At 42.6% G+C, this 15420-nt stretch overlaps 1 protein-coding gene across 3 annotated transcripts in view; it reads right to left on the minus strand.

Annotated features, from left to right (window-relative positions):
* Positions 1 to 15420, minus strand: part of STAC (SH3 and cysteine rich domain) — a 99726-nt gene that overhangs the window by 7623 nt on the left and 76683 nt on the right. For 2 of the 3 annotated variants that reach the window (XM_033402196.2, XM_004277924.3), the window contains exons 9-10: positions 1873 to 1924; positions 1641 to 1778 (exon numbers count right to left, since the gene is read on the minus strand). In XM_033402196.2, coding sequence (XP_033258087.1) covers positions 1641 to 1778; positions 1873 to 1924 — 190 coding nt within the window. The remainder of the gene's footprint in view (positions 1 to 1640; positions 1779 to 1872; positions 1925 to 15420) is intronic. The other variant, XM_033402197.2, reaches the window with a different exon arrangement.

Here is a 15420-nt window from a genome sequence, read left to right on the forward strand (position 1 = left end):
GACCCTGTGCTCCACAAGAGAAGCCACTGCAATGAGAAGTCCGCACACCGCAACGAAGTGTAGCCCCTGCTCGCCGCAACTAGAGAAAACCTGCGCGCAGCAACGAAGACCCAACACAGCCAAAAATAAAATGAATTAAAAAAAAAAAAGAAATCTGCATTTTCGGCAAGCTCCCAGGTGATTCTGATTCACATGATGCAAAGACCACACCTTAGAAATACCAGGCTAGACAAGTATCAGGGTTATAGCCCTTTCCTAAACAATTATGGGTAGATTCATGCGGTTCCAGGTTCAGGCCAAAATGCTGTGTTGTGTCTCGAGCGTGTCTGATTAAACATGGTGGGTTGTTTGTCTCACCCCCACCCCGGCAGGTTGTCAGTTCAACCATGAGAGTGGAGAATGTGAGCTCATTCCCAGAAAAATTTTTTTTCGGGGGGAATATGGCCAAGGGATTGGTAGAAGTCTTTGAGCAGCTGTTCTGCTTCTGGAAATTGATCAACTTAAGCAAATTTTAACTTGCCTTCTGTTTTCACTGATTTGTATTTTAATAACGTAAAACAATGTTTAATCTCAAATGGGGAAGCAAAAGATTCTGAGAAAAAAAATCAAACAAGCTAGCAAAATTATGTAATAATGCTTTGCCAATAAAGATGAACATCCTTCCCGAATGTATTTCATTCAAAAGACCTTCCAGATTTTGTAACAGGAAGGATACAGTGGGTAATCCTGGAGAAGTTTGAAACACTGGTGTGGAATCCAGCTGGGAAATGTTCAGTTTGCTTTGTGGGATGTTTATGGCATTAGAGATGGGGTCTCAGTCTGATAAGGGTGATTCCATTGCCTGGAATCAAGAATGACTCAGTAGGGCTTCTGTATGAGGAAGAATTTGTTTCCAAGGGCCCTTCTGGTCCTAGGACACTTGCCCTGAGGACACTTGCTTCCCGGGGAACCAAACTATGCAAAAGGCACTTTACATTCTGTTTGTTCCACATTGTCCAGGGCACATGGCTCAGTGGAAGGCACTGACTTGAAGCTTGCAGACCTATCTTTAAGTTCCAGCCTGGCCACTTACCAAATTTTTGCCCCTTGAGCAAGGTACCTGACCTCTATGAACCTTTGTTTCCTCATTTATAGGGCATGTATAGAACTTCAAAAAAATGTAGGTATATAAGCTCTATAAATAATATACAATCTATATGTTTGGTTCCCAGGGAAGGCAAGTGAGCTTCCTAACACTTTGGTTTTGCATGTTTAGATCCTCCTACACTAATATCATTGGACTAAGAATATCTTTTCTCAATGTGAATACTTCGCTTGTGACTCCACTCATTCAGACTTACATGTACTGCTATTTGTCAAAATGAGTTACTCTGGGGCTTCCCTGGTGGCGCAGTGGTTGAGAGTCCGCCTGCCGATGCAGGGGACGCGGGTTCGTGCCCCGGTCCGGGAAGATCCCACGTGCCACGGAGCGGCTGGGCCCGTGAGCCATGGCCGCTGAGCCTGCACGTCCGGAGCCTGTGCTCCGCAACGGGAGAGGCCACAACGGTGAGAGGCCCGCGTGCCGCAAAAAAAAAAAAAAAAAAAAAAATGAGTTACTCCGTTTTGGTCATACTTGGTATGTGTTTGTGTGCTTTACTCACCTGATTCTCTTTCAGTGTTATCTGCCCCTGTTCCTTACACCCAATGAAGGTTCTAACACATTTAAAAATCTTCTCATTTTGTTGTACTCTCTGAACAAAGTTGGCTGGAAAGAAGCCAATCCTGTCTTGAATTTTCCCCTGAAAGGAAAAAGGAGGCATGCATCCACAATTGTAGCATTCATTGTGATTATATTTACCAAATGACTTTTCTTCAAGAAAAAGCAATACTTACTTTCCACCAGTCTTCATTGGAGTCCTCTAGGAGAGTAATCATGTCTCCTGGCCTAAAATGAAGAATGAATGAGTTGGGTGGGGAAGTAGAGGGGGTGAAAGAGAAAAAGATGGTCCTTTAAAGTCAGAAGTGGTAGCTTTTCACTTACACAAATAATCCTAAAATAAATAGGACTAAAATAAACATGACTTTTACCTGTTCTTCCTACCCATGAAAGTAGCTTTGTTAGATACTGAAAGCAAGTGTAATTTCTGTGCTGTATTTTAAAAATAATCTTAAGCTTTATTTTTATATTATACATAGATGATCATCTTTGCATTGAAAAAAATTCTAAAATTTGGAAGTCTAAAATATGAAAACTGTAGTTTTTTCATATTCTGCCCCATAATCCTCCTCCCATTGCCCAGAGGTGACCACTGTGAGTGGTTTCCTGTGCCTCCTTCTGGACCCTTTTTCATGCACTGACATTTATATAGAGATATAGATGTATTTGGCTGTTTCTTTTGTTTACTAATGACATCTGGAATGAGACATTATCTTTATTATCAGCTATGTCTTCTCAGGACCTTCTGGAAACCATTTTTACTTAGTTCCACTTCCCTTGTCTGCCACCTTTTATGTAGGTATAATCTGGAATTTTGTTTTAGACTTGTGTGTGTGTCTGTTATATCCTTCATCAAGAATTACTTGGTTTAGGGCTTCCCTGGTGGCGCAGTGGTTGAGAGTCCGCCTGCCGATGCAGGGGACATGGGTTCGTGCCCCGATCCGGGAAGATCCCACGTGCCGCGGAGCGGCTGGGCCCGTGAGCCATGGCCGCTGGGCCTGCGCGTCCGGAGCCTGTGCTCCGCAACGGGAGAGGCCACAGCGGTGAGAGGCCCGCGTGCCACAAAAAAAAAAAAAAAAAAAAAAAGAATTACTTGGTTTAACTGAAGAATTACTAATGTTTTTGCTCTTGGTATTGTTGTAGATATGGTGATTATTTGCCACTTCTTATTGGACTTTCACATCCACGCGTATGTGTGTGTGTGTGTGTGTATGTGTCTTTTCATTCCTTCTTCTCTGCACGTAATGACACTTTTACAATCTGAAGATTGTACTCTTTTTCAACTTGGGAAAATCTTGTCTATTTTTTTCACTGTTTTCTCCCATTCATTTTTCTCTCTTCTTTCTTCCTGGAATTTCTATGCAACACATGTTGGACCTGCTGGATCAATCATCTATATCTTTTGTCTCTCTTACACATTTTCTGTCTTAAAAAAAGACTCTGTTTGGGACTTCCCTGGTGGTCCAGTGGTAAAGAATCTGCCACAACTAGAGAGAAGCCCACATGCCGCAATGAAGAGCTCGTGCGCCGCAAGGAAAGATCCCGGATGCCGCAATTAAGACCCGATGCAGCCAAAAAACACAACAATAACAACCCCTACCCGCCCCAAAAGAACAACTCTGTTCTAAAATTTTTCTCAATTTAATCTTCCTAATTGCTTAATGGGCTTGTCTCTTCTAATATTTATTATAATACTGAGAATTTAAAAAAAATTGAATTTTCAAGCATTCTGTATCATTTTCTGAAAGTTTCCTTTTAACATTTGTCACTTTATGTTATGGATGGAATAGTATGATGGATCTTTCTGAGGATATTATTATATATTTAGAACAATATTTCTCCCCTTTATTGAATGATTTGTTTCCACTAGGATTAGTTAGCCTGTTCTTTATCATATTACTTCACTTCTCCTTCCTATCAAGGTATTTTCTCCAACACCTGTTTCTCGGCTGTCTCTTTATACTCATGACTGTAATCAGAGGGTGTGAATCGCTGGGCAAGTTTCTCTGCTATCACATACATCTGTATCTGCAATGTATGAGGGTCAATTTCAGGCTCTGCTTAAGAGAGCAGGGTGTGTCAGTCGACGCATCTCATCTTTGGATGCTTGAGAGTATAGCAGACAAGCAGTCTGGAGCCTCCTACCACCACCCCAATGGCTAAAACAAGGGCAGCTTTCTTAACCCCAGGGAGGGAGAAGGTTAGATTATTTTCCTCCAAGTAGAGCTATCTTTTCCTTCCCTCCTGCTCTCTAGAAGCTCTGGAGGTCCAGAATTATCTCAACACAATTCTTTTTCTTTCTCAGTCTTTCATGCCCACACAGGAGCTCTCCTTGGGCAGGGGTTCCCTTTCTTTAGAGTATAGGTAATGGTTTAATTCTAGAGTCAAACACCATTGCTGCCTATTTCTCATTCTAAGTAGTAACACAGTGTTATGAACACTGCTGGGACTCTGTATCAGTTATATATTGCTATGGTAATGCTGTGTAACAAACAGCCCCCAAACCTCAAAGACTCACTCACATTCTTGGGTGTTGGCTGCTGGCTGGGATGACTAGGGTGATTTTGCCTTATTCCATGTTTCTCATACCCCAGAAGGTCAGTTGGGATTTTCATGGCATTGCCAGGGCAGCAAATGGAAAAGTGAAAAACACATAAGACCTCTATGGCCTAGGCTCAGAACTGACACATTTTCATTTCTGCCTCATTTTATTGGGCAAAGCAACTCTGCAGTGAGAGGAACTGTAAAGTCTCATGGCAAAGGGTATGGATACAGGGTTGGTGAAGAATTGGGGCCATTAATACAATTCAGTCACCAAGACACCATCATGCTCTTTAATGAACCTGTTGTGAATTCAGTGTCTCTTTTGTGCTCTTACATTTAAACTTGTTTTTTTTCCTGAGCATCCTTTGGTCTCTGGTCATCTGCCTTGTTCTCTATTTGCTGTAGTCTCCCAGGAAACTCCTAAGATTTTTTGGTCTCTGATAGTGTTATTTCTTATTTTCTAGTACTATGATGGATGTATTCTTTAAAAAATATATTTTCTGACATTTTAAGGGATTGGAGCAAGAAGGGAAGTAGATTTGTGGGCTCCTTTTGCTATTCTGGTTCAATCTCCTCTGCTGTCATTTTCAATTTTCAGTTAATATCTATCTTCTTAGGGGATTCCAAATATAACAGGCTTGTTGCACCTGAAGCATTAAACACAACGGGCATTTTGGTATTTCAACAGTCACAGTATCATGCTGATGCCACAGAAAGTGAGAAGGCTGAAAATCACTCTTTTCTCAGGTGAGGGATTTAATTAAGCAGCAAGGATAAAAGTCAATGTAGAAAAGTCCTTCTAGCTCCAGCAGATTTTATTTAGCCTAGTAACCTAAGAAACCATGTGTTAAACTACATTGACTTTGCTGATGGTTCGGCAGAAATTGTTAGGTAGGGAATCAAGGTTGGAAGAGGCGACTTTTCCTAAGGGTGTAAAACAGTGCTGCCTGAATCCAGCTTCTATTTTTATGGTCTAGAGAGTCAGTCTTCACCGTGCCCAGATGTGGACAGTCCCTGAGCCCATGACCTATGTTAACTAAACCACACATTAGGATAAGGCACTCACTGGAATACAAGCTATAATTTTATGAGAAAGACTAGACATCCTGACATCCTGACAGTGTGATGGAGTTTCTGTCTTTTCCTATAAAAGAGCACTGCCAGCATCTAAAATTCCTTGGTAAGTGAGGAGAATTACATTCATCCCTTTATCCTTTGTTGTTCTGTTTACCCACTCATTCAACAGATATTACAGAACACTGACTCTGAAAGAGTGATTTTACTAGGCACTACGTATACTTTGGTTAGTAAAGTCCTCACTGGAGCTAATATTCTAGTGAGAATGATAGATAACAAGCAAATGCATAATTAAACTTTTAATAAATATAGAATGTGTATATATAACTAATAAATATATATGAAGGAAATAAACAGGATGCAGTCATAAAGAATAAGAGTGGACCCCTAATGATATTATTTAAATACTCTAGTCATCAGGCAGAGACAGCTAATGTCTCTTTTTCAGTTTGGGGAGGATCTTGCTCTAGGGCGGCACTTGAATCCAAGACAACAACTCTCTAACATCTGGGCAAGCACACATGTGGCTTGTGGGATTTCTACTGCCCTCTTGCCTCTGCCTGGCATTTTTCTCTTCTCTTCCCAGCATTCTTCCCCACTGAGGCTGCTTTAGATCCTTTCCCGCACTGAGCTCCAGGCAGTTGATCTGAGTAGGCATGCAAGGTAAAATCACTCTGTGTAATATAAGGTTTTTAATTAATTTTTAAAAATATGACTTGACCAGTTTTGAAACTCTGGCAAGAGATTGGTCAGTTCCTCCTTAAACATCTGATTAAATCAACACCCACACCACTTCCCTCATGAGGCTGGGATGCTCCGGGGCACTATGTACCAGCCCCATCCCTAAATGCCCTGGGGCCAGGTACCAGACAGCTAGGGACAGCCTCTGCACCCTGGAGCCTATGAAATTATTCAAATTAGCTAACCCACAGGAAGCCTGGGAAACCTCACTAATCCCAGCTGCTGACCATACATAAGCTGCCCCTACAGCTCCAGCTGCTGTTACCCTGACTCCCTGGTCGGCCAGTGTGGCCCTGTGTGGCAGCCCTTTACTCTCAACTGTGAGTTCTCTTCTAACCTGTTCTCAACTTAGTTCTCTTCTCCTACCTGTGGTGTCAGCGTGCCATGTCCTGCCATCAAAGAACTAAGTCAACACTCTGCCTACCTGCTGTACATAGGAAGAGCCTTGCCATCGATCCTGGAGGAATGGAGGCCTAATGCTTAAAATTCTCCTTCCCTTGGTTGGCCCTAGGATGGACACTGCCGGCGCATGACTCTCTGCCTCTAGCTGTTTCATGCCTCTGTGGCTGACCAGGCCCCTTTCCATGAAACAGCTCTTTCTTATTTCACATTATCACACTCCAGGCATGTTAGAAGAAAGTCCTGCTCTGGTCTAACAGCTATTTTCTTTCTTCCAGGTGACTTTATGTTCCTGATCCATTATATATCGATTTTATAATTTAACTCTATATTTCCAAATCTTGGAGATGAACTCATCAGGCTCCCCAATACTGAAAAAAGCGTACTTTTGCTTAATTCAACCAATCAGAGCATCCTAAGTTCAGGTAAAAATTCTGCTGTATTGTAACCCAGAATTTTATACATTGATAAAAAGTACAGTGCTCTTCAGACACAACACAAGCATGAGCCTCCTACTTGGAGCAGATAGATCAGAACACTGCAGCTGGCCTTTTCTTTTTGTTTGTTCAGTACAATTGGTCTTAAACCCAGAGGAAAAATTTCAGGTTGGTTATGTCATGATTCATGGAACATCTTGAAATGAAGAGGGAACTGTGGGCTATCAGTAGGAGTAGGAATAAAATAACAAAGCTAACTACAGAATCATGGCTTCGTGGTGAGGAAGACAGAGTTGTGTGTGTGTGTGTGTGTGTGTGTGTGTGTGTTTATGTGCATGTGCATGTGAGCCTGATGGTTGCTATCTGGGGTCACTTCCAGAAGTCCTCTGCCTCCCTCATTTCTAGATTTTCCACTTGGACACAGAACCCATCTCGCCCTCAATCAAGTAAACTGGTTTCAGGGACTCAGAGGGCACAGTGTACATGGAGCGTATGAATGATGCAAGCGAGCCTGGCCATCTACAGGGAACTCTTCTGCAAGGTGTTATGAAGATGGTTGAGTCTTTCATGGGTGGGAGCTCCTGGAGGGTGGATTGTGAGCTGTCCTGAGGCCCCCCATCCAGCCTTTCTCCAGTCCCCACATAGAGCACAGATTCCTAGGGGTGGAGATAACTGACACCCTTCCGATGGTCACTGCTTCCGAGAAATACCTTCTCCACCGTCTGAGACAACCTGAGACCTCAGCTCGGCCCTCCTATGGGAAGCCCATGGACAAGGCAGGATGCTCTGGGCCTTCTTTGCTTTCATAATGTTTTGGATATACTGAATATTTGGGACAACAAAGGAAATTTGTCTTTCTTTATCCCTCCATCTTTGTCTATTGAGCTGAAGGAAATTACATGGCATTCAAGTATTTTTTGAATGCTTATGACACGTTAGGTCTTGGGTGTGCACTCAGGGTACCAAGATGAAAGGATTAGTCTATGCATCAGTTTTCTTATCTGTCAGGTGAAGATAATAATTGTACCCACCTCAATTTTTTTGAGGATTAAATGAGTTAATACTTGTGAAGCACGTTTAGATAAGCCCACAAGAGATGGTGGCTATTATGGTTGCTAAGACATAGTTATTGCCATCAAGATGTTGGTGATCTCAAAGGGGAAAGACATGTAAACTGGTAGCTTATAGTGCCATTGCTAACTGAGAAGAAGTATGCTCGAGGGGCACAAACATGTGTGGAATTGACCCCAAACAAAAATTGCAAACATACATGCCTCTTTGAGACTCAGCTACCTCAGTTATATTTACATAATTACAAACTATGCATTATATCTATATCTCTATATCTATCTCTATACAGTGAACTATATTTACTTGGCAAACTTGCTATGTGAATTAAATGAGAATGCATATGCGGAAGTCTTCAGCACTGTGGCTGATATACAATAAAGGCTTAAAAATTCTAATTTCCTCCTAAAAATGCAATTTTTCACTGGGAAATGGGATTTAGTAATCAGTACTTTTAAATGAGTGTCCCCTTAGGTTCTGGCAGGGACAGTTCCTTAATGTGATAGCCTTTGACCTCTTAAGTGGCTTCCGACACTGAAGTTTGATGTGATTCGGAGTTTTGGAAAAGTGTTTCCCTCTCTTTATGCCCCCACCCCTCATCTCTTTTGCCCCTTGACTCCAGGTAGTGACCACAAAGGTGTGGCAGGGCCCGGGGTGGAGTGAGGATTCTACCACGCAGGTGGCTGATTGCAGGGGAGATGATGGAATGGTTGAGGGGCTCCCACACAGCCTGGAGGGGACGGCAATGTTCACCGAATGAAGTGCGCGTGACCAGTAGCATTTTCACACAAGTAAGAAGGTCAAGAGAGACTTTACCACTTATAGGCAGGTTTGATTCCACCACTAACTCCACTAGATCCGGCTGATTCTTGTACCACCCAAACTTTGTGAAAACTCCTTGGAATTGTCCATTTTACTCTGCAACTATTTGGGGATTTTTTTTTTTTTCTTAACACTTTCCCATTCATTAGGCAAAAAGGACCCCCAAATCAAGCTTACATCAACCATGGTCACTGGGCCCAAACAGATCTCCTGGAGAAACCAAGACAAGGGGAATAAAAAAGGGGCCAGCCAAACTGCCCCATTAATTTTAGATGTACTGCTTAATTTTTCACTAGACCCATTTCTCAATTTCTATAATCCTGGTCCGGAGCCTTTTATAGTCTCAGCACATGGATCGGTAATAACAAGGAACTCCTGAACTCTGTAGTTTGATTTTGTCTTAAGCCTGGCATCCATAAGACTGCCTGCACCTTCTCAAGTCCAGAGACCAGCTCAGAGAAAAAGCATGCAGCTAAAGGGCCATTTGGATGGGATTTGGTAAATGTTCCTGAACTGTCATGGATCACGCTCTCCAGAATCTAATTGAAAAAGGCATTTGAGTGAGAGGGAGGCTCCTAAACACATTAGTGACATTCAGGAAGATCTGGGTTTCTTGACATAGTGCAGCATCAGAGCATAATATGCACCAGAGACTTTCCTCAAATAGCCTTAATTGCATTTTGATGTCCTGGCGACTGTGAAGATGATTTTTAAATCAAATTGGTACATAAGAATTACGTTTAGTTTTAATTAAGTTGATGCATTTGCCAAGCAGTAATGTACTTAGAGAATGGAAACGAGACATCAAGAGAGTCTTATTTTGTCTTACCCTGTCTCAAGGGCTCTCCTTTTCTTATCTTATGGAGGGTTTATAAAACCTTACAGAGTGAAGCATATTACCAAATAAAAAGCCCCAATGCAGACCAGTGTACTGAGCATTGGCTGAGGGTCAGGAAACCTGCATTTTGGGTTGGCCACGGGCGCACTACGCATCTTTGGAGAAGTCTGATAGGTCACAGTTGCTCTCAAATATAGCAGGTAATCAGAATCCAGAGACATACTTAACCATACAGATTTCCAAGTGGATCTGACTCTCTAGACCTGGGTGCAGCCCAGGAGTCTCTATTTTAATAACATTCTCCAGGAGATTCTTAAGGATTGGAACACGTGGTTTAACCATCCTAACCATAATTTTCTCTGTAAGATACTACTTGCTTGAATAACCCCACAGATTTGTTAAAAGAATGCAAGGGGCTGTCAGGGACAATTTGGAAGACTTTGAAATGGGCAAAACCGATGACTGATCTGGTGTCCTGTGTGGTATACCCTTCTGGGTCACCTCCCCCTTTCAATGTCTTTGAGCTATTGCACATCTCTGCAATAATGCAAATGATCCTTATCTATAGAAATGCAAGTGAATTGTGTCTGGCAGAATGTAGTCAATTACTACCGTGAATATCGACCAGTTTTGCATCTATTTGGAAATTCACATCAGCACTCCTAATTGCCTATATATGGGTGCTGTGTGAATTCTCCTTTGTACTGGTTCTCTCATTCATTAATGATTCAAATTAAATTTCTGACATGTGCTCATTTTATAATTGTATAACAGCTGTGATTTTATCTTAATTTTTAAAAATTATCCTTGACCGGGAGTGACTTTTCATGAACCCACTCTATAGATCACAAGCTTCCTGTTCTTTCGAACCAGGCTTAATAATCCAAATAGATTTATAAGGAGTGATGTGAGTGGCCAAAATGGGAGAAATTAATGCATTATCTGAATCTGTTGATTAATATAAATTGTCAACCTTATCAGAGAGGAAACCTACCACAGTCAATGTAGGGTGGAAAGTTTCAGGTGGGAGAAAGACAAGTGGACTGAGAATCAGCCTCCCTGTGTAACTGCTCCGAGCCTCCCCTTTCTACTTGTGAGTTCTTGGACTTGGTTCTCCCTCCCTCCCCTCAAAAGGGTAAAGGACCATAAACTGTCTCATTGGAATATGAACTAAACAGCTAGGTGTCCATTTGCTATGCTTGGACACCTAGTCCATTCGCTAGACTGGGAGGAAGGTAAGAATCTAAATATGTTTCTGCGATGAATTTCCACTTCTTTTGTAATGGGGTTTGCAATTGGCTCGCATTTGGCACCTCTTAAAATAATTCTCTTGTTCTATAGTTTAACTTATTCTTCCGTTATCCTTTCCTCCCTGGAAAGAGAGAATAGAATGACTGCTCACTATCTAAGCCGCACAGGCACCCATGTCCCCTCTATCTGGAAGCCTTGGCTAGGCTGTGATGCCACCTCCTTGAAAAGCCTTCCCTGGCTTCCCAAGGCTGCTTCAATGCCTTCTTTTTTTTTTTTTTTTTAAGATTAAATGAAATGATGTATTGTAAAGAACTTGATACATAGTAGATGCTCCCTAAATATTAGTTTTCTTTCTCTCTTCCTTTTAAGTTTTGGGTCACAATCCTATTCTGCAGTGGGATGATGTGGTCAGAAGCACTGATTCTTCCTAGGTGATGCTTCAATGCCTTCTTGAGGTGCAGTAGCAGCATCCTGGACTACATCCCCGCCCACAAGACCTCACATTGGAGGTACTTTCTTGTCTAGGGCTCTCAGCCTTATGGCCACTGGAACTCTTTGAGAACAGGGCCTGTGAACTGTTCACCCTGCAGAGAGTACATGCTCATTCACCACGTGATGAGTGGTGGGTAGATGAAACAAATCCTGGAAACAGCCATACAAGGGTTAAAATCCCTTTTAACCTGATTTTAAGTGGTGCTTTCAATAAATCAGGAAGAGGTGAATTCAGGCCATCCCATCTCCAGAGGTTCTTGTGAATATTAGCTAATGAGACAACGGGTTGCTTGGCTTTGTTCAGACTTACCCATGGAAAAATCCAGGACTCACTGCTTCCAAGAAAGAATCTGGCAACTCAAGACTCTAAATCAGGAATCTAACTTGGAGTTACAAAAGAAGATATGTTTTTCTTTTAAGGCCCCCAAATTTAGGTGTTCTGACACACACACATGGAGTGGCAATTAATTTGTACCTCCCTTAATATTTAATAATATTCGAACAGCAGTTTCCTCAGTCCCCCTCTTGGCCCATAAGAATTATTTTCCTCTCTTTTTTTCCCCCTTATGAAACACAGCCATTATCATATAAATCTGTCTGGGGACCAATAATAAAAATGAAAATGATTTAGATGTGGAAAACCAAAAGGGATTCTTTGGAATAGGTATGGTCACTAAAATATGTATTTGAACCTTAGAGTCTTTTATTTATTCTAGATCTTTTATTTCAGAGTCGCTACCGTGTTTTAGGGGTTTGTGCTTACTCAAAGTTTTTTACATCTGCTGATTATTTAAATGGTATGTCGACTTGGCAAAGCCACTAAAGTTATTCTTATTGATTTTAAAAAGATGCATTGGTGTGAATAATAACTGATATCTCCATGAATGTTTTGCAGACTTCTGAACCCAGAAGCAGTGAGGGTAATGAGGCTGGTTACAGTGTAAATGTGGAGGGCAGGATTTACCTTCATCAAAAGGCTAAGCATGGGTTATCAAGCTTTTGCTAATATGTGTGTGTAAAAATGCAGGTGTATCTGAGTGTGCGCATGTATGTGTGTGAGTGTGTGTGTTTGTGTGTATCTGACTGTGAGTGTGTGGGAGTGTATGTGCATATGTGATGTGTCACACACATACACACTTGGCCAGAATGATTGACACATGACCTTTGTGAATTCACAAGGCAGTGTAGCATGATAATGAAGTCAGTCCTGATTATAATGGGGTTCTCCAGTTTGTATTTCAACTAGCATTTTAAAAAGCTTTGCTCATGAATTAAGCTGGCATTCCATAAAGTGTAATTTTCAGGACTCCTCAAAAACCTGATAGTAAGGGTTTTTGGTGGAAATTGTCTAAGACCCTTAATGACAGAAAGTTATCTACTATACACGCTCATTACACTTAGACAGAGGAACCCGGGTGCCTCTTTAATGTTATGAGACCTCAAATCATCAGCAACGGTCTGGAGAGCCCTGCATGATGGCATCACAACTTGTGTATCAGTGGTGAAATTCCACACCTAGAGCATGTCATGTCAGCAACCACAAAACCTACTCAGAAGATGAGGGACAGGGTGTCACAGCATCCTTATCACCAGACCAATTAGATAAAGTCTCCTTGGATGTGCTCAAAGGCGAGACAGAAACTTAAACTGTGTTTTTTCTACTATATATCTTTAGGGTAATTGATCAGAAGACCAGGAAATAAAACATATTGTGAAATGATGCAAATTATGAAGAGAAGGTATCTAAAATACATTGTGTGGGCTTCCCTGGTGATGCAGTGGTTAAGAAGCCGCCTGCCAGTGCAGGGGACACAGGTTCGAGCCCAGGTCCGGGAGGATCCCCCATGCCACAGAGCAACTAAGCCCATGCACCCCAACTACTGAGCCTGTGCTCTAAAGCCTGTGAGCCACAACTACTGAAAGCCCGCATGCCACAACTACTGAAGCCCGTGTGCCTAGAGCCCGTGCTCTGCAACAAGAGAAGCCACCGCAAGGAAAAGCCCGTGCACCGCAATGAAGAGTAGCCCCCGCTCGCTGCAACTACAGAAAGCCTGTGCGCAGCAAGGAAGACCCAACGCAGCCAGAAAAAAAAATATATATATTGTGCACCTCACTCTGTCCTGGGCATGAAATCTCACTGTTTGTTTTTTACATTATCTCGTTAAATACTCTGTCTCCCTAGGAAGGAGAAAACGGAGGCTGCAAGAGATTAAACAGTTTGCTCAAACTGATGTAGCAAGCATGTGTCAGAGGTGGAAGGCAGCCCCAGGTATGACTCTTAGACACTGCTCCTTTCTGCCCTATGCCCTTGTTCTCTCCTGCTCTCTGCCCATGACGGTGGGAAGATTATCATGATCTGAAAGCTCCAGAGATTTGGGGAGGTAATAGCAGATGAATTTATGAAGGAAGTTTGCCCTGAAACTGTAGCGAAGCTGACTGTGTGAAGCCTCTGCCTTTAGACAGTGTTTGGAGACCAGTGATGGGACCACAGAAATTCTAAGAGGAGTACCACTGCCCTAAGAATAAGGAGGTAGCACTCTGGGTTCCTCCTCTCTAAGGCTCACTCCTCCATGCCCAAACTGCGTTTGGCTTAGCAGGGCTTCTGCCAAATTGTCTTAAACTCCTGTTCTTTGTGAATACGCCTATGGGCTACTTTTGGTCTCTTTTTCTACAGTTTCTTCTGGACAAATCATATTCATCCTGGGCTCAAAGCCCATCTCCTCCAGGAAACAGGTCCTGGTTAAACCCTCTGAGCTGGGTTTGCTTCCTCTTTTATAGTTTCCATTATGTTATCATGGACTTTCTTTGCCCACTAATTGTATATGCCAGGCACGACATCGGTTCATTCATTTAATCTCCACAATACTCATTCATTCATTCATGAAATATTTATTAAGCATCTGCTATATCTCAAGAACTGTACTACACTCCAGGGACAGAACGGTTCGCAGATACAGACTCATTCTCACGGGCTGAGATGCGGAAACGTTCAAAGAGCTCCAGGGTGGAGACAAGGCGTTCATCTTCAGGGATGATCGGTGACTGATAACTTGACCTACATGGCATTCGGACAAGTGGAGTCCGCCGTAAAAATGGAGGCTATTTCCCTAATACTCTGACATTTAAGTGGTCTTCTGTGCTGATTTCTCTCTCCATGCTCTTCAGAAGAGGAAAGAACCCATCTCTAAGGGCCCATTTGGCTACAAAAGCAGCCCCTTGTATCCTGCTCTAGGACTGGAAAACACCAAAGCCTTCTCCTGAGATTACTTGTGTTTTGGGTCATAAATGGAGGGAAGGAGTGAATTCTTTTCTTTGAGATAAGCCAGTGAACGCGACATTGCAAAGACCTCACTGACTACCAGTTCCTGAGTGTTTACCATGATGGTGCTGTATGTTTTAGGAACCTTATTCATTTCACCCTCACAAGTGCCTTAAGGGGGAAAGGTCATTATTATTCGTTTATAAGTAAGGAAACCAGAGTAATGAGATGTTCAGACACTGCTTAAGGTCACACAGCAAGTAGGGTGTGAACACAGGACTGACTGCAGTCACATTACCCCTGAAACGCGAAGAGACTGTGGTCCAGAGAAGGACCTCACGAGGGCCCCGAGGCTCACCTGTCCTCCCGTTTCAGTTACCATGAAGTGCGATGGTTCTTGAAACAGAAGTAGCTCCGGGTAGGAGCCAGGAAGAGCTGCCAGTCTCCAGCAGGGTGAACAAAGAGTTTTAATTTGATTGGTCAATCAGTGTTAATTTGGGCAGTAAGTACATTTTTGGTTCCCTGTTGGACCCCACAGGATGCCAAGTGCATCTGTTGCTCAACCTTCATGAAAACTCCCAGCAGCAGCTCTGGTGACGATGTGCTAACTGCTTTTTAAATTAATTAATTAATTTTATTTATTTATTTATTTTTGGCTGCGTTGGGTCTTTGTTGCTGCGCGCGGGCTTTCTCTAGTTGCAGCAAGCGGGGTCTACTCTCTGTTGTAGTGCACAGGCTTCTCATTGCGGTGGCTTCTCTTGCTGCGGAGCACGGCTATAGGCACAGGGGCTTCAGT

The sequence above is a fragment of the Orcinus orca genome, chromosome 10 (genome assembly GCF_937001465.1).
Source record: "Orcinus orca chromosome 10, mOrcOrc1.1, whole genome shotgun sequence".
In the NCBI taxonomy this organism is placed as follows: Eukaryota; Metazoa; Chordata; class Mammalia; order Artiodactyla; family Delphinidae; genus Orcinus; species Orcinus orca.